This window comes from Hippocampus comes, unplaced genomic scaffold, assembly GCF_001891065.2.
Source record: "Hippocampus comes isolate QL1 unplaced genomic scaffold, H_comes_QL1_v1.1 scaffold56, whole genome shotgun sequence".
Taxonomy (NCBI): Eukaryota; Metazoa; Chordata; class Actinopteri; order Syngnathiformes; family Syngnathidae; genus Hippocampus; species Hippocampus comes.
In genome coordinates, this window is record NW_017842056.1 from 1741182 (window position 1) to 1766043 (window position 24862).

At 43.7% G+C, this 24862-nt stretch overlaps 2 protein-coding genes and 1 long non-coding RNA gene across 27 annotated transcripts in view; 1 reads left to right on the forward strand and 2 right to left on the reverse strand.

The window, feature by feature from the left end:
* Positions 1 to 10581, reverse strand: part of nid2a (nidogen 2a (osteonidogen)) — a 48502-nt gene extending 37921 nt beyond the window's left edge. For 17 of the 24 annotated variants that reach the window (XM_019860640.1, XM_019860639.1, XM_019860658.1 and 14 more), the window contains exons 1-6: positions 10278 to 10579; positions 8323 to 8508; positions 7389 to 7508; positions 2349 to 2450; positions 2050 to 2189; positions 1007 to 1139 (exon numbers count right to left, since the gene is read on the reverse strand). In XM_019860640.1, the coding sequence (XP_019716199.1) occupies positions 1007 to 1139; positions 2050 to 2189; positions 2349 to 2450; positions 7389 to 7508; positions 8323 to 8508; positions 10278 to 10484 (888 nt within the window). In that variant the 5' untranslated portion in view covers positions 10485 to 10579. Of the gene's footprint in view, positions 1 to 1006; positions 1140 to 2049; positions 2190 to 2348; positions 2451 to 7388; positions 7509 to 8322; positions 8509 to 10277 lie in introns of all 24 variants that reach the window. The other 7 variants (XM_019860662.1, XM_019860664.1, XM_019860661.1 and 4 more) reach the window with 3 other exon arrangements.
* Positions 10582 to 11307: 726 nt separating this feature from the next.
* On the reverse strand, positions 11308 to 15157 carry LOC109510469 (uncharacterized). Its single transcript, XR_002167122.1, has 2 exons — positions 14989 to 15157; positions 11308 to 12018 (listed from the first exon to the last, which is right to left on the reverse strand). It is a non-coding gene; the product is annotated as an uncharacterized LOC109510469 (long non-coding RNA).
* Positions 15158 to 16716: 1559 nt separating this feature from the next.
* ptger2a (prostaglandin E receptor 2a (subtype EP2)) lies at positions 16717 to 24441 on the forward strand. Of its 2 annotated transcripts, none has more exons than XM_019860591.1 (3): positions 16717 to 16825; positions 18490 to 19408; positions 23716 to 24441. In XM_019860591.1, exons 2-3 carry the CDS (start codon positions 18587 to 18589, stop codon positions 23995 to 23997), a joined length of 1104 nt encoding a protein of 367 aa, XP_019716150.1. In that variant the 5' UTR covers positions 16717 to 16825; positions 18490 to 18586; the 3' UTR covers positions 23998 to 24441. The 2 variants fall into 2 exon arrangements, with proteins under 2 accessions (XP_019716150.1, XP_019716149.1); XM_019860590.1 differs by having other exon boundaries at positions 16731 to 16825; positions 18486 to 19408.
* Positions 24442 to 24862: the final 421 nt, after the last annotated feature.

The following is a 24862-nucleotide window of genomic DNA, read 5'->3' on the forward strand; positions in this document are numbered from 1 at the left end:
TCGATTTCACGTGGTGCGATATGATCCGAGGACGGTTCGATTCGATTTTGGTTCGATTCTAGTGGGTTTGCGATTTAATTTGATTTGATTTCATTTTATATGGTTCGGTTTAGTTCGAGAAGGTTTGATCCAATGCGTTTCGGGCTGAACGCAGAATCATTTTTACAATATGAACTAACTTTTCAGTACTTTACATGGCGAATTTGCTTCAAAGAGATTTATCAAGAATGAAGGAGAACTGTATTTGTCACATTTGAAAGAAGACAGAAGTGATGGTGTTTGGTCCCATTGGCCCTTGTACATCCCATCCTGCGGACTTGGGCCCCCTGGCCCCTTATCTGAGGCCCACAGTCTCGAACTTGGGTCTTAAACTGGACAGTGATTTTAAATTGGACCAGCAAATGGGTGCCGTTGTTAAATCCAGCTTCTTTCATCTTAGGCAGCTTGCTCATGTCATACAGCCATTCATACCTTCGTCACATCCCGGCAGGATTACTGTGATGCACTTAACTTTGAAGTCAGCCAATCCTCCATGATGCATCTCCAGTTGGTCCAGAATGCTTCTGCTCGCCTCTTGACTGGTGCTTATAAGAGGGAGCAGAGAACTCCTACTCTGGCCTCCCTTCACTGGCTCCCTATACATTTTAGAGTTCTTTTGAAGATATTATTATTTGTTTTCAAATCTTTAAACGCAAATGAACATCTGTTCTCAATCGCCTTACCCGGATAAAGAGTGGTTTAAAAGAAATAAAACAGACAGATGCATAAGAAAATGCGTGGTGTTTGATTGACAGCTGAAAGAGTTCAGAGCGGACACATCGGTTTAATTTCTCGTGATTTTAGAAGCCTTGTTTTATGTACGGGTACTTTTGCCGATTCTTTTCAGTCATTCAAATTTGACAGGGTCGCTCTATTATGTGCTGTGTGTGAAATTTAGAAGGCAGATTTATTTTAACTTTAAGAGACTATTAAAAATGAAAAATCAAACTCAAAAGAGGGAAATTACCAGCGTGTGGTCATGTTCTCTTGGGAGAGGGGTAGCAAGGATGCCACCAGTCGATGCAGGGACAATGTTGTCAAAAAAATAGCGGTTCCCGGTGTGGAAAAGCCAAAGGCCTGGAATTCCAGTGTTCCCAACCCTTGAATTGGGGGGAAAAGAAATAAAGCCACTTGAGCAATGCCATGAATATTTTCCTTGAAGTAACACTTGTCGCTTAAGCCCCAATTCCACAATAAAGTAGACATGTCTTCTTTGTTAGGATGGGTACAAAGGGTCAACAACAGTTTAACATCACAGCAGCACATGGGTCCAGCTCGACGCACGAGAGCACATCGAGTTCTCGAGAGACAATGGTCAAAGCCATTTGTGTGGGTTGCCAGCAAATGCGGACGATTACCGTACGTCTTTACGAGTACCGAGACATCATCGTTTCACGGTAAAATAAAAACAACCGCCTTGCTGATTTAGCAGTCTAACGAGGCATAATATGAACATCTGGAAAGAGAACAGAGAAAAGTGACGGCCACTTTGGTTTGTGCCTCACTATCTCTGTTCGAGTTCAGTTTGATGGATTTGAGGTCAAGGCTCAGGTCAGACTCTTCCACGGCAAAGTCATCCAAGTCAAATTTAATGGACCCGGGCCCGTAATACTCTTGAAAGAAAAAGGGGGCCGCCTGAAAGGTGGGTGTGTCGATGCCTTTGACCACCGCTACAAGAACTATGACAAATAAAAATGAATTTGCTTCATATGATATCCAAACAGGCATTCAATGCCAAGGATATTTTTTCGGTTTTTTTTTTTTAAGATTCAGGTAATCAATCCCATATACATTTTTTTTTTTACCTTTTTTTTCACACCTGGCAGCGTTAAGGGTCTAAAAATGGCTGACACAGAATGAGTTTGATTGATTGGCTTCAGTGGGTTTGACAAATTCAAACCGAAGGCCCTCGCCGCCTTCCCGTTTGTCGTTCTGTTGTGTTCTCGGTATACGAGAGACACGTGTATGACCGGCAACAAAAGCTGTCAAGCGTCACGGCTTTGTACTAACTGGGTGAGACGTTTGATACTCTGTTCATCGCTGGTCACGCTGTAGTGAGGTCCCTCGGTTCGGGAAAAATAGAGATAGCTGACTTCTCCTCTGCTGAATCCGACTCGGGCGGCCAGCTCGATCGCCACTTTAAAGGACTCCTGCATGGGAAAGGAAAGCAACAATGCAAAAGTTGTCCGGACAGGCAAGGTTCTATTTTCACTGGTGTGTGTGTGGGAGACGCTAAGCTATGATGCTAAGCATCTGCATGCGGGAGTGTTCAAGGAAAACAAGCACCTCCTTGTTTCTGCTCAGTTTACCTTGGGCCTCGTCCCAAAGAAGTTCAGGCCACCCTCGGGGTAGAGGAAGAGAGCGTACGAGTCGCTTTCGTCGTAACCAATCACTGCCTGGAAGGTGTTGACCTGGAGGAGGGAGGAAGTTTGAACTTCAACAACTAAAACGGCGAGCTCCAAATACTTCCGAGCGAGAACATAAGAAAGGAAATGTTTTTGGCCCAGAGAGGACTTGGAGCTCAGTAAAGCTCCCATTCAAGGAGGTCCCGATACACAACAAGGACATCACGTTTTCAAATCGCAAAAGCGGAAAAGAAATTCCGTTGTGCACCTGTCGACGAGCAAAACTCGTTCATCGTATTTCCCTGAAAGCACTTCATTTGAAATGAAGGCGCTTTTCAGTCTTTTCACTGTAGTCAAATTACGAGTAACCGACTATCGTCAAGACCATCCCACGGCGCACATATTTGAAGGACTGTTACTCCATGTGATTGTCATCTGCGCGTGCGCGCACACACACACACACACACACACACACACACACACACACACACACACACACACACACACACACACACACACACACAAACACAGGCGCGCACACACACAATTCCCAAGCGAACGATGAGCACAGCTGTCTTCCTGTGTGTGCGGATATCTTTCATGGTGAGGTTAAAGACGCAGGACTCGCACGTCTTCTTCACCTATAGCCAAGGAAAGCACACATGTGCGTTCCTCCTAATTGTTTACGGCGACATCTTTAAACCATTCTTCTTTGTTCTTTCTTGTAGCCTCCGGAGCTTGTTTTAATTAGCGCGTCTGCTCTGGGAGGCTGCGCGGTGTCTGTATGAAATCTGCTTTTGCTTGGTCTTTTAGACAGTGACGTTCGTGTCGTCATGTTGAAGACAACATATCCACATATCCCTGTTCAAATGCCAGGCTTTTGTGATACAAAGTATCAAACTGAACTGAAATGATGTGGTTGCAATCTCGATTCTAACTGGGATAGGGTTGGATGTGTTTCCAAGCGACCGATCACTTTCAAACTCATGTTAATGGGTGTCAGCACACACCTGCCACTATTTAAAGTGCCTTTGACGTACCCCCATAAACATTTCAGATGTTCTAGAAGGCTTTTCCTGATATGGTTTGTTTTGTTTTTTCAAGGAGAACCCAGTTTATTGCTATTTCAAACGCCGTAAAATTCCCGCCACCTCGGTTAGGGCCGCAACGCAGTTCCTGTGGAAGACTTAAGAGCCCAAAAGCATTGCCATAAATAGGTTGTGTGTAGACTTTTTTTTTTTTTTTAATCCGCTTATAACAAGGGAGGGCTAGAATGGTTCCTGGATGATAGATGACACTGTCGATAGTTAGTGAGATAGACATGTAGGGAAGGTCGATCACCAGATAGGCAGAAAATACTGGTGGCAAGACTTTGGAGTTGGATTTTACTGACCACAAACATCCACACCCACCCCCAAGCCAATTTGCACTGAGTGTCCCTTTGTGTGGGTGTGCGTTTGACACACGGGCCAAAGACATCTAAGACAGCCTCCCCCACACCCCCAACACCAAAAAAAACAAAGGCTTTCTTTCCTCACCTTTTCATTACAAGCATGAGTGTAGATGTGTGCAGGCAGTCACACACACGCACACACACACGCACACAATGACCGAGTAAGTTTCGTAAAGAGACAGCAAAGTCACACTGACCTGCAAAAACAACACAAAATCATCTTATGCCAACAAAGCCAGCTGTGTACCGAAACTGATTATTTTCTTTTTGGAGGAGGGGGTTCAATTTATTAGTCGTAATGTTTGTAGCAGTCGTAGTTGTCGTGGCACCCATGGGCGATGTGAATGTTGTGTTGTGGGATATCTCAAAAGCTATTTCTAGTATAGCCAGCAGGTCGCTAAAAACTGGACAGCAGGCCGCGAGAGGCCCATGGGCCGGATTTTGGGAAGCCCCTGATTTCGATGAATCAACAAACAGTTTTGAAAACTTCCACTATGAGATTTTTTTTAAACCTTCATTGTTTTTTTTGTTTTTTTTAGCCTTCAACATCAAACACATAAATGATCCAAAATAACGTATCATCTGTTTTCATTTAAAAGAGGATTGCATAAAGCACCCCTTGAGCAAGCGAGTTTACGCAATGACTCAACTGATTTCGTATGACCCGACGCTGACCTGCGGACAGTCACTTGGGAGCATGAGTGCTGCTTGTTTCTACTCAAGTACAGATACTTTGCTGGACACATCGTCCTTCACAAAAACAGACTTAATTATCTTTTGGGTAAGATCAAATGAAGACATTCACAAACATCTGCTTTTACTTTGCAAGACAATGACCAACCCAGAAACTAAATCATTTTCAAAAAGATTGCCGATGACAACATCAATCCCTCTTGTGTGATATTCCTTAATTGTGGTTTGGGCACGGTGTTCGACCGGTTAGCACGTCGGCCTCACAGTGCAGAGGCGCAGGGTTCGATCCTGGATCCGGCCTTCCTGTGTGGGGTTTGCATGTTCTCCCCCATGCCTGCGTGGCTTTTCTCCGGGTACTCCGGTCTCCTCCCACATTCCAAAAACATGCATTTCGGGCTGATTGAACACTCCAAATTGTCCTTAGGGGTGAGTGTGAGCGCGAATGGTTGTTCACTTCTGTGTGGGCTACGATTGGCTGGCAACCAGTTGAGGGTGTCCCCCGCTTACTGCCCTGAAGACAGCCAGGATAGGCTCCGGCACGCCCGCCACCCTCGTGAGGATTAAGCGGATTAGAAAACTGTCTTGGGTGTTTTTTTCTAATCACCAAATTACACCAAATAATCACCATCCATCTGATGCTTGCCGTGTAAAGCGAGTTGACCTGAGTACACTGTCGCCATATACTGCACTTGTATCTCAAGTTGGCACTCACAAGTCAAGGCATAACATTTTACGGCCGGTATATCTCATGAGTTGAGTCGCTCATATTTTAGGGCACGCTAAAAGGCAAAAACTGAGAAACTAATTATTTAGCAGCGGCCTTTAGAAAAGCAATTCAGAGCTTTACGTGTTTTTGCGTTCGCGATAATACGGAAGCATAAAATTTTACTACCGGTATATCTCATGAGTTGAGTCGCTCAGATTTTAGGGCACGCAAAAACTGAGAAACTAATCATTTAGCAGCGGTCTTTAGAAAAGCAATTCGGAGCTTTACGTGTTTTTGCGTTCGCGATAATACGGACATCGGTGATACTTTGAATCAATGTAATCGTGAAATGAAATTTCCATACAATTCCATCTTGACAGCACCCAATGGACCTCCTCCCCCAGTACACATGCTGAGTGGCACACAGGACTCAGTTCACACATCCTCAACAGTCCACCCCCCACTGAACTCCACCCAGCACCTCCGGCTAATCTCTTCAAAGCAAGATGCTATCAGTCCAGAGACCCTCAGTCCGCTGTGATGGGCAAGGCCATTTAACCCACCCGGCCCCCAACTTCCTCTGAAGACGTTCAACAATTTAATACATTCACAGGCTCTCATCCACATTGTTACAAAGTCAATCGACTTCAAGGCAACGGCCACTGACGCGCTTGGCATTTATGATTTGCACATTTGACTTTTTGCTCCGTCAGGTCGGGGGGAGGACGAGCGGCTGACAAGTGAGATAAAACAGCCCGTGAAAGGCAAGCAAAGACAAACACAGATGAGAGGGCGAGACACGGGACCATCCCCTGTGGTTTTCCGCCAACCACTCCCTCCATCATCCATCCATCTCTCCATCCTATGTGACTGAAAGATAAAGCGAGCGCAGCAAGCTTTTATTCGGCTTCCTCGCAGAAGCGAATTCACACATGGCCAAACGTATTCACAACTTATACTTAAGAAGAACAAATACATGGGACGGAAAAAAAAACTGATGGGAAAAATAGAACCCCCAGTTCAGCTTCTGTACGCAAATACGTAAGTAGAAATGTACTTAAAGTAAAAGACTAAAAAGTAACAATTTGTACTGTCACTTACAATACTGACCCCAAGATATCGATCGATGAAGATGTCCCCCCCGGATGACTTTTTTGTGCATGCGTATGAGACTGAAAAAGGAAACAAGTCTCTTTTGACAAAGTGAGGAGTACAAACTACATGCACATGGCCATGTTGTCAAACGCCGGTAAAAAAAAATAGTCAAATACAGGTAAAAACCTACTTTAGAAAGTGTGGTGGCAAAGTATTTCTACTTGCTTATTTCCCGTCACTGACTAAATACTCTAAATGCAAGGCTGAGGGATTGGACATACGGTATTGGTCAAGGCACCGCCGTACGGGAGGCAGCTGTAGAAAATCATCACAAGATAAATACACACGTCCGGATACCTTAAAAAAACAACTTCATGTTAAGTACAGCAGCGAAATATTTGTACTTCATGACTTCCCACCACTGACTGAATCTCGAGCACTCTGCATGGTCCAGAGTTTAGATATACTATACATGTACACCGAGTCGTGATATATTCATGCTCAAAGGTCCTGTTGATTCTATTTTGGGGATGGGGTGGAGAGGGGGGGGTGCATTTTGGCATGTAGTCGAGCTTGTTTCTTGGAGTGGATGGAGTGTTTTGCCTTGTGGCCTTCCAAAATATTCGTTTCATGTAATGCAGGTTGGCTTCACATGCAACAATGTGAAATTTGACTCCATAAAAACTCCGTGCAGATGCAAGCAATTTCAATTTAGATCATCGTGCACACTGCATACACAGTCAAGGGATTCATGAGATTTTATTCAAAAGGTCGACAATTGGTTTCGGTAGTAACCGATGATGGGGAAAACAGAAAAAAAAAGGAAGGAGTCACCAACAGATCTTGGGATTGGGATAGTTTTTGTCTAAATTGAAAAGGGGGCAGAGGACAATTTGATGACCCGGTAAAATGACCTCTGACCACTTGAAAAGGTTAAGAGGGAGATTAGCAGATGAAGGAGACCCCTGAGGCTGAATACACGAAACCTCCAAGAATTCAGGCTAATTGTTCACTCGGCGCTGTACATTTGCGGGCAAGTCGTCCGGAGCCGTCTTACCTTGTTGGAGGTCCCCCCGCTGGTTCGAGCGGGCTCCTCATATGCCGCCACATTCTCCCATGTTGCCACTACGGCGTGGGTGGGTGTGAATTCGGCATCCGGGAAACCCCGGCGAACTTCCTGCCGCGTGGATGATGGGGGAAGAGAGAAAAAGAAGAATACAGTTGGCAAGTGTTTTACTCATTTACATTGTACAAGGCCAAAATCGCGGCCAGAAAAACATTCAGGGTCTTTTTCGGATCAGGGAAGGCAATTACCATTTGCGGGCTGAACACAACGTCAAAATATTAAACATATGCAAAACCAGTTTGTGGTGTGAAACTGGGGAAAAGTATGTGTGGAGAGGGGGGGGATTGAAACCACGTCCAAACTGGAACCGCTCGAAAAGAATCTATAAAATATGTGCGGCACACAAGGCTACGGGTATGGATAGCAATGAAAAGTCTATGCGCACCTGTTCATATGCCAGGTTTTTGTGAGATGCAAAAATGAGACTCCGATAAATCTTGTCGACATTTTTTTTGCCTCCGTTAACGATCCGCCCAATCTTTACAACTCAATCCAATTCTTGTTTTTCGTTTCATTACAAGGATGCGGCTGTGTTCAGAATGAACCACTCACTTCATACTTGTCTTGAATACCCGTCAGGGTTTAAAGCATCTCTGATTAAAGTCAACTTCAGCTGTTCTTGTGGGCTTTTCCGAATATATTTGGCTTCCTAGCAGAAGCCTGAACATTTCGTAGCAAGACCGACTGCTGCTGCTGTATGGGAAATGTGTACTTTGGGGATATGTTCAAACTAAAAAAAAAAGTTCAATGGGCCAATAGAAAAATGTCTCGGCCGCTTACTCAGCATGCTAACAAGCGCGTGGTTAAAAGCAATTAGCCTTCAAAGTGCAAACGACGCTTTGCTCTTTTCCTTGAGTCAACGCACCTGGGCCACTCTGTTGAGCACGCTGGGCGTCTCGGTCACCCTGTAGAAAATCTGTCCTCGTCCTCCGCTGGTGTCCATGTCAGCCAGAAACGGCGCCACCACCGGGAAGTCCGTGGGGAAGCCGTCGTCCACGTACTGCGTCTCCATCGGCAAGTCCTGAGCTGATATGAACCCGTTGGTGGCCACCTGGACAACGTCACAAAGAGGTCATCGTTGCGGTGTTATTTTTGAACCGTGGATACAAGAGCACCCCGCCCAACCGAGCCTTTTAGTCGACCCAAGTTCTTTTTCAATGCACCAACAACATTCTCGAGGAGGATCAGCCATCTCACTGCACACTGAGGTGCTGCCGACATGTGCAGTGGATAGAAAAAGTCGACACACCCCTGTGCAAATGGCAGGTTTTTGTGGCATAAAAAAAAGGGTGACCAACATCACCTTTTCCATCATATTGCAGCCTCTAACTTGTACAACTGAACTGAATTTTTACAAACCGTTTCAAGAGACAACTGAGATAATGCGGTTGCACAAGTGTGCACACCCTCTCACAACTGGGATGTGGCTGCATTCGAAATGTAACAATCACATTTCAACTTCTGTTGAATGGGAGTCGTCGCACACTTGCCACCATTTAGGGCACCTCTGATGACCTTAAAATAAAGTTCAGATGTTCTAGTAGGCTTTTCCTGCCCTTTTTTTTTTCTAGCAGATGCTTGAAGTTTTTATGCGAATAATGCCTGCTATTTCAAATTGTTCATAATTCCCGCCACACAATTTTAGCAAAACACATTTTCACATCATCCGATTAAACCAAGGTTGATTTTTTTGGGGCATTTTGGCAGGTATGTTTGGCGCAAACACATCACTGCTCATTACTAGTAATAGAACACCATATCGACAGTGAACCATGATGATGACAACAATATGCCTTTGAATGTTTTTTTTTTTTTTGTCTTTTTCAGAGGGAACGAGTCAAGATGGAGGGAAATATGATCAGTTCAAAATAGTTGTCAATATGAGCACAAAACGTTCAGGCATCTGCGACAAAGCCAAAACACCTCAGCTTTATTTGGGGGTTAATTTCAGGCGCTTTAAATTGTGGCAGGTGTATTTTAACTCCTATTTAATGTTACTGTACATGTGATTGGTTAATTCTGAACCCAACCACATACCTGGTTCGAAGAGGGTGTGCATACTTGTGCAACCACATTATTTTAGTTGTTTGAGTTACACTCTTGATAATATATTGTAAAAAAAAAAAAAAAAAAAAAAAATCAAGAGTTGTACAAGTTGTAGACCACTAATGGTGGAGGGAAAAATGATCAGTTTTTTTAAAATCACAAAACCCTGTCATTTGAACAGGGGTGTGTAGACTTTTGATATCCACTGCGAATGATGAGCATGGTATATTTCCCCAAACGCTATACCTCAATTAATAGTTCACTCACCTGTTTACTTCAGTTTTCGAAACATTCATTGCATTTGTATTGCTGCTTTACTTTGTAGATTAGGACCCCCCCCCCCACCAACATTTAATCCACAAAACCAAAACGCAACACCTGCACAAATCTAATGGCCTCACGTGGTCCAGTAAGGATCCCATTTACCCTCCCCAGCATTAACTAGGCTTTTACTGAGACCACCGTGAGATGATATAGTCAACAGATGAATCAATTGTCATATAAAATAAATAAAACAAGAACATAAACCCAGCAAGAGTCATTTGCGATGTGTTTACTCTGCTCCCTTTACTGGTCACTGAATGGAAAAACTCAAGTCCCGGCCTCGTTCAACCGCTGCATGTACATGTTAAATAAAGAAAATAATTACATGCTACATGAGAAAACAGAGATGTTCACTCTTCCGAGTGAGAGAACTTGGATTCTGCTGCAGTAGTAGGGGGAGAAGGGGGGCAAAGACAAAAAAAAAAAGTCAAGGCATACAAATGTACTTACATAAAGCTGATAGAAGGGGGTGTCGTAGAAGTAGAAGGGTTTAGGCAGAGAGATGACTTTGGAGGTTTCATCGTCTCCTTCTTCCAAAAGTGAATCTCCACTTAACATGCCATAGGGGAACATTTGGGCCCTCGGGATGGCCGCAACCGCGCACATGCTGCAGCACAGGCCCAGAAGGTAAACAGTCACCATTTGCCCTCTCTCCATTGCAGAAGGGCCGGAGAAGGAGCTGCAGCAAGGGGACAGCTGGACTCACGGGGAGCAAAGAGAGAAGAAGAACTCCACAACTCCACTCAGCAGAGGCGCTAATACTCAGTGAGAGGGAGGGAGGAGTTAAGGGGATGCTGGTGGGGCATATGGGGGTGGTGTTGGGGGGGTAGTGTGGGTGGCGACAGCGGTGGAAGCAACATCTGTCTCAAATTAAGACAAAACAAATAGAGCATTTTTAATCCAGATGCAACTTTTATCGGTTTCGCAACTACGAAACCGTGAATTATTTTTACACACTTGGACGCGATCGCCTTCGTCGCACAAATCACACATTCCTTCATTTTCATATTCCTCAGGGAGTGCTTGGATTCTCTTGACATAAATAAAAGTCCCGAGATATAAATTTAATATTTATGCGACTTTTAAACAGAATTCCCCTCTCCATCGTGGGGGTTAAATTCCAAACCACCCCCGCAATGAGTGAAATCGAGTGATATACAGTAGGCATGTTTTTGTTTTTTTAATGGCCTTTACAGCAACTTACATTTTCTTCAAGGTCTTGAAACACATTTTCAAAATAATCCATCCATCCATACCTTTCCGGAACCGTTTCTCCTCCTCACGAGAGTCGCTGGAGTGCTGGAGCGCATCCCTGTTGTCTTCGGCAAACACATTTTAGTACATAAGACATATTGAGGAAGCGCAAGAGCGATGGACAACACAAAAATGCTGCACAAACACTGGTAGCGGTCTCCCCCATGTTTAGGGTGAATAAATACTGTTATTTCCAAACTAACAAACTTATCATCACACAAGATACATCAATAATCATTATAAATCAGCAATCATTATGGAATGAAACTCGAGCCGTCACATTCTGTCGGCAGAAAAAGCAGGATGACATGAGATCTCATTCAATAGTTGACAACAAGAAACTAGGCTCTGTTGAAACACTTCCTATTTCATTTTTGTTCTTTCAAAATACTCAAACTCAACGAGTTCACTGTCATCTAGTGGTTGATGTTGGAATTACACCCAATGTAAACTAGCATTATTAACTGCACAAAAAAAAATCGGTGACATTGTGGTACAGTACTGTGAACCTTGAACAAACCATGGAGGGGTGGGGATGTGGGGCGGTTACTGTATTTATGAAATCTAAAAGTAGATTTCAAGTACAGTGGTGCCTTGAGATACAGGTTTAATTTAATCTTGAATCAGATTTCCCCAAGGAAATGAATGAAATCAATTATTCTGTTCTGTATCTGCAGTAATATTTGCTGTTTCTCTCAGGGGATAAAGAACATATGCATGGGCGTATTGTTATATTGTCTGTCTACATGTGTTACTGCATCATTTGTGTTGTGTGGCTGGTACGTCAGCCTCACAGTTGTGTGGTTTGAAGTTCGAATCTTGGCTCCAGTCTTGGTGTGTGGAGTTCTCTTGTTCTTGGCGTGCTCGCGTGGGTCGCCTCTTCACGCATTCCAAAAACAGACACATTAGGATCAGAGAAGACGAAATCAGGGGTCTCCTGTCAAAAGATATCAGGAGCCACGATGCATGAGGCAGGGACCGAAAATAGAATTGATGCCGCCCCCCCCCCAAAAAAAAAAGTCCAAGCATGAATTCAAGGACCTTGCATTACTGTGTGCTAAAACCTTCTTATGAGAACACAATTCATGCGGTGTGTGTCAATACTGCGCGATGAATGCCATTCTGACAGACTTGGCGTAGGTTGCCATCTAGCGTCTGTAAAAGTACATTACATATTTTCATGGTAAGAATTGTGTGTACAAAAGTATTTAAAATTATAAACTACTGTGAGAATATACTGTTTGGGCATCAAAACTATACTTCTATGTAGGAATATTTAAAAAAAACTATACTTCAGTTCAAATATATTGTACGTAAGTTCAATCAAACGTGTCAGGAAATGTTTCAAAACAATCCACTCTTTAATATAAATGCAAATGTGTTGAAGGTAAACGTTGAAACTGTACTTAGGCAGTGATTCGTTTGCATACCACTAGAGGGGGCCCACACACCTCTAGTGCAGGGGTCCCCAACCTTTTTTGCCCCACGGACCGGTTTAAGTCAGACAATATTTTCAGGGACCGGCATTTAAGGTGTGGCGGATTAATACAACAAAATAATATGGTATGAGCTGCATGAAAACTGTTTTGTTTTCGAAATATAATAATAAACACAAGGAGCGTCTAATCTGGTCGCAACACTCTTATCGCTCTGGTAATGTTTAATGCCTTCAAAATACGATACAACGCAAATTCAAAGTGCATGAAAATGACGACTCACCACAGCCCAGAGCTTGATTTTCTGCAATCAGACAGTCCCATCTCGGGGTAATAGGAGACAATGACACCTCAAGTGTGTGGTTTATGTCCAGTCTACTTTGTAATTTTGTTTTAGTCGCTGTTGTTGCAGAAACTCCCCACCTCACACAGGTAGGATGTCGGAAATAGCAACAGTGCTATTGTGGCGATCTCAGAGTATTCAGCCATAACTTTGATCCAGTTGTTTCGAACGTACTTTTAAGGCCGCCGTCATTTGCGATCTCCAAGCAGCTTTTTTACAAATTTTGCAGGCTTCAGCGTTTTGTTTATGAGCGTCATCGGTCACCTGACCGAGAAGTGTGCCTTGACGTGAGTCAGGCGTGACACAGACGGATGTAACAGAGAATCCGGTAATTTTTCAAAATAAAACATATTTCGCATTCCGAAATTAATAAAACGGAAAAAAGGCAAGTTCTTCCTGTGCGGCCCGGTACCAAATGCCCTGCGGACCGGTACCGGTCCGCGGCCCGGCGGTTGGGGACCCCTGCTCTAGTGCAATCATTCTCTTGTACACAACGTACTAGGTACCATCTTTAAAAAAACAAACAAACGCTCCAAGTACCACCATTAAAGACTAAAATTAACATACAGTGGCATAGTAGTTCTAAGTGTTAATGAAAATAATATTGCAAGTCACTGGAACATTGGGCACAATTTGAACATTTACACTGGGCTTCAGTATAGGAAAATTGTCTGAATCGTACTTGGCCAGGCATGCTTTTTGCATGCCACTAGAATGGGCCAAAGTATTGTACTCCACTGTCATGTTGGTGTTAGTTTAAAATTGGGTGATTGCATGAGTTTTTCCCACGGTCATCCGACACTTTAAGATTCAATCAATAACTTCAGCACTATTCCAGAGGTGGCAAAAACACGCACACTGCAGAAGTGCAGATATTTTGGCCAAAAAAAAAGGAACAGAAAGAGCAACAACACAAAAACCAAAAACAAACAAAAAGACTTTGGTCAAAGTAGAAGCACGAGTTCAACTACTTTACGAAAGTTAAGTCCTTTGAAATGTCAGCAAAAAGTAAAAATGATTATTAAGCACTGAAAAAAATACTGAAAAACATTAACAGTGTTTGTACTGCACTGCGCGATGCAAAATCCTCTATCCTGTAATTAATGATCGTGACTGCAATAAATATCTAACGCTGCTGACCTCAGCTTGCATTTGTGGGATAGGATACCCACAGAAAAATCCAATAAACTCATCAATAATTCAAAGGGGGCCATTAGTGTGCACACGGAAACAAATGCACAGAAATGATGCATTTCGGTCATTATTGGGACACTGCTTGCAGTCATTTCTGGGAAAATCTGCGTGCGTGCGTGTGCGGTGTCGAATCTATGAAGGTGGCATTTGCCAGCTCTTTAAGCACCTGCCATGCTTCCGCCACAACAATAAGCTGTTGACAAGCAGGGGACTCACAGATTCAGGCGTTAATCAATAAGTGGAGAGCGTACACAAAGAGCAAAGGGCACTGCACTCTTGAGTTGGATTCACGTGGATTAGTGCAGGCTCAAGGGTGGATCAGTTGCAAATCGCAGCACATGTGCACTACATCAATAAATCGGATTTCGGGGGTTGTGGGATTGGGGGGGGCGGGCAATCCTGTATATGATAATTGCATAGAGCAGGACTGTCAAATCTGTTTGCATCACGGGCTAAAAATTCCAGTTTGGCACATTGGTTTTAGGTTTGGACCAGTAAAATGTAAACCAGTTTATCTTTTGTGTAACCAGGGACAGACTTGATGGCTTTTTTAATTGTTACTTCAGAATTTGACGAGACCAGCACTTTAATGTCTGAGTTTCTTTCAAGTTTCAAGTATGAAATATGATGCATGCATCATATGCATGCCAACAGTTTCATACACTGCACATACTGGGTGTATTCGATCATAGTGATTTGCATTAAAAACATGATCTATCACTTTAAACTATAAGTTGTCCCAAATGCATCATGCTTGAATCAGCTTCATGGCCGTCACGCTGCCCTAAAGCGTCGCACAACGTCCTTGTTTCATGGTAACCTTCTCAAAACAGGATGTGGTTTTCGACAAACAAAGGCAGCAAAAGGTCGACTCCGACCATCACTGATGGAAACACCGAAGTCCTGGGGCAGGCTTTCGCGTAAAGCTAAATACCTGTCGTCGAACCTCGTGAGAACGTACGTCGACGGACATCACGAATCCGTACGTTACAACGGTCGTTCGTCGTAAACGTTTCCAATAAAATGGCCGCCAACTACTATGTACGGTATAATACGATATATGAACATTTCGAGATGTATAAACATGAACACGCAATACAGTATAAACATGTCAATTACAAAAAAAAAAAGAAGACTTTTTAAGACACGAAACAAACAAGCGGAGCGTTCCTACTTCATCACTGAAAACGTTCAGTCAGCAAATGTTAGCCGCCATCAGCCACTGGCAGTGCTGCCGACGAAGCCAACTGTCGTCATTTTAGAGCAGTGCTTGTTAACCTCGTTAGCGGTACCGAACCCAACCAGTTCATATGCACGTTCGCCGAACCCTTCATTAGTGAAAAATAAAAATATGATTTTATTTTTTTTCCAAATTCAAGACATTAAAAAATACATTTATTAAAAACAGAAAACAGTAAATAAAATTACATGGCATAAGTATATATATTTTTTCATGGTATGACGGACGATCACGACAGTCACACTGACGACTGAGTGAGCTAAATTTCCCGCAGCACTGATTGGACAAGCCATGTCATGTGATCATCTGCAGCCAGCGATGGACAAGCGGGCGTGTGTTGACACGTTGAGTCGGGTGTGCCTTATCCTCCATGGCAGAAGTTTCGTCGAATCCCTGAGACCTATTCACCGAACCCCTAGGGTTCGATCGAACCCAGGTTAAAAACCACTAAATCTTGCAACGTTGATCAAAGGCCAAATGGCGAGCCATGGGCAAAAGGAATGAATGTGATACTGTACTTGCAAAAACTGCAAAATAAACTCTCAAATGCGGATTTCCTCACATTTGCCCAAATGAAACCCGGAGTCGAAAAAAGGAAGTGCACGGCAACAATTGGGACACCGTGTACTTGCCGTTTTGTACTAACTGTGCAAATATTACTGGAGCATCATTAGAATATATTCATGACTTACCGTGTGCATGTTTGTTTTTTGGTTTGGATTATATTCAAAGAACTGCAATTTTTCCTCAATGCTACCACTAAATTAGATGTAATTTAAGTGTCTATTTTTCCGATTACTTTATACTTTTACTCCCCACTTTTGAACACAGAAATCTGTACTGTCAACTCCTGAATTTGTCAGAGTACACTTTTTTTAACCGTCACTGAAAAAAATGAAAAACAGGTGTTGTGTCTAATTCACAGTAAAAGAAAAAACGTTTCAGTACATTCCAGGGTGTCTCTTTTCTTTTTCCCCCCTTTATTTTCCCTGCTTTTCTTTTTTTTTTTTTACTTTTACCAAAAGAAAGGAGTGAGATCAGTGCTACTACTTTTTCCAGGTATGCATTTATCTGTACATTTGCCCAAGAGTGTGAACATTTTGCCGCCTCTGATTGATACAAGTGTATCTCTGTATCACCATACAGTATACAGTATTATGGAGGCTATATTTATCAATTGACACTCAAAATAGAATTGTTGAAAACAATCGCTTGTCATTGTGTTGTTTTCCAGAAATGTCTGTGGCCGCTGTCACTTTTTTGGAAGTCCAATGACTACAATCCCGTCTGTTGCGGTTTGACTTTTATTGTGCAGCCTTCACTTTTCAAGCTGTGCAGCTTTTGCAGCGGTGGGCGTGGACAAATCGCGTGACGCCACCGCAGCGCTCCAACTCGCCCGGGTCCGCTTCTGTCAGTTGCTTCCCCATTACTCTGCATCTTCATGCGCGCTCGGATCTTGGAGATACGTTTTCACCCCCCACACACACCGAGGACTGGAAACATGACGAAGAGGATCAATCCCGTGCGATAGGTGAGAACTTTGTTGTTGTTAAATTTGGATGCTGTTTTGGTTGGGTACTTGTCACTCATTTGACGCGACTTGCATGGAAGGAATAAAAAAATAATAATAATAACATCTTACTCGCTACAACTCGTTCTTGTAATTATATATTCTAAGTCAGCATTTCACATTTGATTGCGTATATTCGCCCATCACACTTCGGGACATTTTGCGCACTTAAGCACAGTGCCACTCAACTGGACAGACATTTGATCAATTGTTTTGAACTCGTTTTTTTGAAGGTAAAAATAAGTGTCCTCGCATGTAGTGGCGTAAAATATACAGTAACTCCAGTCTCGCTGTTTGGATAAACTATTGGACACATTTGCAATTGGAAAGACACAATTTGGAGCGACGTGTGTCATTTTGGATGTCTTAATTTGTTGGGAAACAGACAAAAATGAAGAATATAGCACCAAATTTGAACCGAATGGTTCTTACACTGACTATACCTTTCTAGAGAACCAATAACGAACCTCGAAAGATCCCCAAATCGTGTACAATGTTGCGTTCTCGGAGAAAGGCTTCTCGGTTGAGCAAGCACCTTTATTTCTTTGGAGACAGACAGCTTTTATCGGAGCTCCAGGCTGTCTGGCGTCCGTCGACCGTCAAAAGGGCAGAGGAGCACGTCTCGGTTCTGCGTCCATCGAGTGCCCCACCTGTGCTCAAATGGAACGAGTCAAACAAAAGGCTCACAGTGGGATGAATGGAAAACACATCAAATGTGTTCACACGGAGGCGAGAGTTGATGCGATTTTCTGTTCGGAGTGATTTTTAAGTTCATTTCGTGGGGGTGTTGCGTTGATTTTTGGTTTTCCCGCCGTTCCTAATTTTCAACATGCGAAAGGCATTGTTTGTTATCTTGCCGCCGCGGTGTTTTCGCCGCATGTATACGTACATTTTTATTGTTGCTGTTGATATTTATTTTGTGTCGAATATTGTGATTTGAAATGAAAGGTCTTGATCGATTTAGACAAGCATCAAACAGGTTCGGCGAAAAGTGTAGTTCTGATGAAGTGGTTTGTGAACAAAACATAAAACGGATTAACAATGTCATGAGGGTCAAGTGTTTTTTTTTTTTTTTTTGCATTTAGAATGCATTTATCCATCTCGCGCTCGATTCGGTCATTTCATGACCTTTATCGAGAACAGTGCCATGCAAACGCTTTGTGATCGTCAAAAACATGATTTAAAGAAGCTAGTTGACCTCTGCCTTATTTGAATTCAGAATCCGTTTTTCTAATTGAAAACTAGATTTAGCCATTTAATCCAACTGTTGTCATCATAAAATACTCTGAAAATTGAAATCACAGATTTGTTTCTTAGTACGTGACAAATGTCAGAAAGTAATTGCTGAAAACATGTGGGAAGGCAGAAAAGTGTAGGTGGTGCCAAATTGTCGTGAGAAACTGTTTTTCACCATTTTGCTTTCCCTAATTTTTTGGGCTAAGTCTCTTCATTTTGGGTGACATTTTTGTGTGGTGATGTGCCTTGAGATATTTTCTAAAAGGTTGGGAAACGCTGCTCTAGTGAGTGCAACTCGAGTCGTAACTTGCCTTGGCACTGTCAGAGATAAATGTGACATCACGTCTGGGTCCTATCTTGCTCACGAGGTCAAATTTGTGTTCAGACAGGATGGCTGCTCGCGACGACTAAGTGAAATGTTGTCGACACCATTTCGGAAGGGGAGAGACATATTTCGGGACGACGGTGGCGCAGTTTTCAAACGGAATGGAGTTACCCGACCCCTGCCACAGCAAGCACCACGTCGATTCCAGGAAGAGTCCCGTAATCAGCGCCGTCATGTTCGCCGCGGGCCTCCTGGGCAACGTGGCCGCCCTGGTGATCTTGGAGATCCGGCGCCGGCGGGACGCGAAGGCCGCGGACAGTCGGCGACGCGCGCTCTTCCACGTCCTCATCACGTCGTTGGTGGTCACGGACTTGGGCGGGACCTGTCTGGTCAGTCCGCTTGTCCAGCTGTCGTACTCGCGCAACATCACCTTGGAGGGAATGTCACCCGACACTCACGGGGTGTGCGCCTACTTTGGATTCAGCATGACCTTCTTCAGCTTGGCGACCATGTCTCTTCTCCTCATGATGGCTCTGGAAAGATGCCTGGCGATCGGCTACCCCTACCTGTACACTCGGCACGTCACCAAAAAATTAGCCTACTTCACAATTCCCGTGGTGTTTTTGGTCTCCATACTATTCTGTCTCCTCCCTTTTGTGGGATTTGGGAAATATGTGCAATATTGCCCCGGCACTTGGTGCTTCATTGACATGAATCCAGAGGGGAAGAAAGACCGGGTCTACGCCAACCTGTACGCCACGGTGATGTTAGTACTGGTGCTGGCCATAGTGGCGTGCAACGCCTTTGTGGGTTACCAGTTGTTGCGCATGTACCAGCGCCGGAGGAGGAACGGAGGCTCCGTCACGGCGAGCGCACACTGCAACAGCGAGCGCAGGCCCATACCCATGGTGGAGGAGGTGGACCATCTCATCCTACTGGTCTTCATGACCATCATCTTCATCATCTGCACGCTGCCCCTTGTGGTAAGAGCAGAGCAACAGGCACGCTTGCTTGCGCCGTAAAAAACAATGTCAGGTCCGTAGAGTAGCCACAAAATGGACTCAAGTAGGAGTGCTGTAGGAAATGACAGAAGTAAGAGTAAAAAGTAGTAGTTATATCCTTTTATATGTGTGTGCGGGGCGGCCCGGTAGTCCAGTGATTTGCGCGTCAACTTCACAGTGCAGAGGTTGTGGGTTCGATCCCGGCTCCAGCCCCCCTGTGTGGAGTTTGCATGTTCTGCCCGGGCCTGCATGGGTTTTCTCCTAGTAATACGGTTTCCTCCCACATTCCAAAAACATGTATGGCAGGCTGATTGAACACTTGAAATTGTCCCAAGGTGTGAGCGTGGATGGTTGTTCATCTCTGTGTGCCCTGCGATTGGCTGGCGAACAGTTCAGGGTGTCCCCCGCCTACTGCCCGAAGACGACTGGGATAGGCTCCGGCACCCCCTGTGACCCTTGTTTGAATAAAGCGGCTCGGATGGATGGATGGACACGCACACACACACACACGCACGCACGCACGCGCGTACGCGCACGCACGCACGCACGCACGCACGCACGCACACACACACACACACACACACACACACACACAAAATTTCTGACTATGCCTGCTAACTGTATCTGCCCAGCTACTCTTCACATCTCTCCTGTATTTCGGCCGATTGTGGCCCCGAATTGGAAGATTCCAGGAAACTTTTATTCAGAGCTCCTATTGAAAGTGACTGAATCGTTCATAAAGAGCGACCCAGACAGACATTGCAGTGACATTTCAACACAATATGGCACACGAGTGGAAATGTATAATTTATCAGGAGCTTTTTCTGGACTCTGATGGCTGCAGCAATACGATACTGCAGGTGAGTCTGATCCCACAGGATCAGATTGCCCTTTTTCAGCCAATCTCAAAACTGGGGTGTGCATTTTATGGGCCACCAGTTATTTATGAAGATGATTTTTTTAGCATATTAGCAGAGAGAAAATGCTGATTGGAAAAAGAAAATAATACATCGGAATGAGATCAGAATTAACAAAATCGAGTCTTGTCGTACTCTGCATTCGTCAAAATCTACCGGACACTTTGCAATTGTTTTCAGTGCTGCTTTGTCTTAAAAAAAAAAAAGGCCAAGATGTTTTTCATCGGGTACTACAATTTTTGTTCATTTCTACTATTGTTCGGTTGCACTGAAAGTTTTCACAAAAATGTGAACTTTTTAAAATTTATTTATTTATTCTTTTTTTTTTTTTTTTCGTAACCTTCCAACTTGGGGAAACAAGTACACACAATAGTACAGGAGTAAAACTATCTTTCATTGCAGATCACTGGAGTTAATTGGAGTTCATGGTTGCACTCATTGACTTAATCAGGTTAAAAATTAAATTTTTTTCGGGAATATTGACCGCGAAATGCTTAACCAACCACCCGGTCACCATAAAGTTCTTAATTTGAAGCACAATTCCACAAGACAGGTCAATTACTCAAAAGTTACAGGTGCTTGAAGTGTCACAATCATTTATTTCTATCCATTTCTGCCATTGTTTACATTTTCACGTTGATCGCTTCTGCAACTTTCCGAGCAAATCGCAGTGTCTCATCACTGGTTGAGTGTTTGTTTTTTAGAACAGGCCCGCTGGGCTACTCATGTGGTCCTTGGGGCTACCTGGTGCCCACGGGCACCACATTGGTGACCCTCGATCTATGTTTCTCTATTAGCCTGGATAGAAAGGGTTTTGTGCGCGAATGGAATGAGGACAAAGTATTGTTCGCTGACTAAAAGTTGCTGACCATTGTTCCCCTGCAACTCCCCCCGGAGAGATCAGCGGCAGCAATTTCAAAACCTGTGAACTCGTCACGGCTTCCATGGATTGTATTCACCTGATAATCGAAGGAGTTTGGTCCAGACACCCTCGGGCGTTATTACACAATGCCACTGATTATGTATCTGTCATTAAGTGTGCAGCTTCATAATACAATACCTCACGGTGACCTGCGCATATACACGGTATGCCCCTTGAGAAAGTTGTTTTATTGTTCAAAGTACACATTCACTTGGATGTTATTTTCCATCAAGCAGGTTTGGTTTGGTTCACGCCGGTTTTGAATGAATAAGTGATGAACTTTCGGGCACCTTTTCTGAGGTCCAGACGATTGAAATGAAATGCTTTGGGTTGTGAGTCACTGACCGTGTAGTGCAAGGGGCGCCCGCAATTTGTCAGCGTGCGAGCTACTTTGAAAATGAAGTACCGTATTTTCCACACTAAAATATGCACTGGATTATGAGGAGCACCTTCAATGAATGGCCTATTTTATAGTTTTTTTCATAAATTGGACGCACCGCATTATAAGACGCAATCTACAATGCATCCACTAGATGGAGCTACGCTCAAGGAAACGCCAACAGAATGATCAGATGTCAGTAAAACGTATTGAATAAAGCAGCGATACAGTTCACTAAACCAACAGCAAGTTATAACATTGACTCGTTAACGTTGAACTCTCTTGCCGCGGCTCGATTTCCGTGTTCAACTGCGAAACCGATCGCCTTAAGTTTGAACTCTGCGTTGTCAGCATGTCTCGAGCAAGGAGCCATTTCGGGGGTCGACATATTACCGTAATGCCCATACACAAGGCACATCGGATTTTAAGGCGCGCTGTGAGCTTTTAAGAAAATGGAAGGCTTTTAGGTGCGCCTTTTAAGTGCGTAAAGTACGGTAGTCCAAATGATCGACCTACTTTATTTATTTGAAATATACGTTCCATTTACACTCTATATTGGCCGAGCTTGCATAACTGCGTGAACCCGTATCGGCGAGGTATGCAACAGGCTTATGTCTGGGGACGCGGTATGTCAATCAAGTGACAAATTTCACAACAAACGTAGACTGGAGTGTACTTTTTTTTGGGGGGGTGGGGGGTTGTAACTCATTCATTGCCGATGGCGGGCAGCTGTGTCAATAGCATAAAACTGGAAGGGCTGGCAGTGATTGAGTTCATGCCATGAGCGCTACTGACGCTCCATTGGCGACGTACTGGTAGCTCATGCGATCCTTTATGGGCACCCTTGATGTAGTGGTTCGCTCGTCTGAGCCAGGGTTTAGTTCCCTCTCAGTGAAAATGTGTGAATGGTTGTCTGGCACTTCACTACTGTGAATTCACACTTCAGTGGGAGCTCTATTGGAACAAAAAAAAAAAAAAAAAGGTGTCTTGGTCAAATTTTTAGTCTGTGCAATCACACGTTTTCCTCTCCTGCCAAAAATAGGAAACTCTGTAAACAGCAAGACAGAGGCTGGTCTAAGTGTGCACATGGGTGGAGTTTTCTTTCTTTGCGCTGTTAGAAACGGACATTTGCGCCGTCATGGGAGTGAGCACAGTGGCCCAGCTTCCCGGTCTCGTCTCGTTTGCTTTTAATTCAGTGCAGGAGAGTCTGCATGGCGAAGCATGTAAGCAAGTAAGTTGAGAAGGAACTGCAAGATCTCCACTTGTGGATGATGTAAAGTTGGCCGCTGTGAAGTGAGCACTTCAAGATCACCTTCTACCCTCGATCATGAAACCCTGTGTGTGACTGACAAATGCCCACAAACCTCACCGACCCACCAGCAAGCTTCCCACCCCACCCATAGCTGTGCCACGAAATAGCCTTTTTTGTCAGATTTGCCACTGCTCTTCCTCTTCTTGGTTTGTCATGTTTGATTTGCGATTGCGTGGACACAAAGGAAAGGTGTGTGTGTGTGTGTGGGGGCGGGGGGACTAATACGAATGAGTAGAAATCGAGGAAATCATTCTTTTCCCCTCAAAAATATGCACTTTTAATTTAGGAAGGTCACATCTTTGATATTTTTAATAATTTAGTCATACCAAAAAATACATATCACATACTGAAAAATACAACACTTTATAATACATAAAAATTATGACCTGTGATTGTAATCTCATATTTATAATTACATGTCAGTTATTGTAAAAACAGACCTTTGCACTTGCAAAATGAAAATTCTCAGGACGAAAGAAAATCCCCCCAAAAAGGCATATACACTGAAATAATAATCATCTTTCCCCAATGAATTCACAAATGTATTCATTCACGTCGTCATCAGCGTCGTCAGTGACAATCTCTTCATAAATTCAAAAGGCAAAATTATCATTCCGTTTCATGGATGGCAACGGGTTTTGTTGAACCTTCCGCCATCGATTTATCACGGCGCAATAATGTGTCCATCGAAATACGTCGTCAAAAAAATCGGATGTCGAGCCAAGCTGATGCAAGACCCTCATTTCTTTGTCGTTCCAGATTCGCGTGTACATCAATTCGGTTGGGGTACGCAGCGAGTCCCACCCCTTGGACCTGATTGCCCTCCGTTTCATCTCGGTCAACTCCATCATTGACCCCTGGGTCTTCATCCTGCTCTCTCCCGGCGTGGTGCACTTTTGCTACGTCTCCATTTGTAGACTCACCCAAAGAACTTCGAAGGCTTCTCGGCTCAACTCATCAACGTCCAAAGAGCCTCCGGCTAATGTCGAGCTGTCGTGCCCGGAACTGGAATACACGGAGTCTTTTCCACCAAATGTATGACTAGGATTTCTTTTCCTCTTTTTTTGTGATTTGATCGTTGTATTTATTTTAGCTGTCAAAAGGTCACAGGGTTGGATCACCCTGCTAATCACACGAGGCACAGAAGTTTTGAACGTTTTGTTTATCTATTTTTTGGAGCAGTTCCAGTTTTATCAGCTGCTGGCACTTCCTTATCATGTCCGGGTTGTTTCAATGACTTGTAGCTCAGATATGTTCGTGCGTGTGTGAATTCTGTCAAGTTAAGTGTGTTAAATACTAGAGTTTTTTTTTTTAAAACATTTTTAAAGGCTAATTGGCTAAGGCTTGTGTGCAGCAGTACCCAATCAATCTAGCTTTTTTTTTTTTTCGAGGCTGACATCTGGTAGAATCACATTTCGATAACTAAATAATTATTTCATAATTGAGAAATATATATTGATATTTTGGTCCCTTAAAGCAGCGAACGCAGCCGCAGAGAAAGAATAAATAACTTGCATTACTTCAGTTTTATTTATTTGGGAATCTAAAATATGTTTTATTTTGAAAAATTGCCGGATTCTCTCTTACATCTGTCTACAGTATGCCACTCTTGACGCAGGTGAAGGCGTGCTTCTTGGTCACGTAATCGGTTACCGCTAAAATGAAAGCCAGGAGCTAGCAAAATGAGGAGAAAAACCCCCAAACATCTTTGGAAAGTTTGTTTGGGAAGGGGAAAAGGCCCAACCATGAGACAGAAGAGGAGCCGACGACTTCCAAGAAAAAGAAGGCTACATTTAAACGACAGTATCAGGTGTCCTACTTAAAATACGGATTTATCTCAAAGGGAGATTCCCACGCACCAAGCCCACTCTGCATAATATGCGGCGACAGTGAGTCGTATTTGATT

Excerpts from the sequence above, each read along its gene's own strand:
- ptger2a (XM_019860591.1), top strand. The coding sequence starts at position 18,587 with ATGGAGTTACCCGACCCCTGCCACAGCAAGCACCACGTCGATTCCAGG. Across the intron at positions 19,409-23,715 it reads TCTGCACGCTGCCCCTTGTG|ATTCGCGTGTACATCAATTC; the intron begins GTAAGAGCAGAG and ends TTGTCGTTCCAG.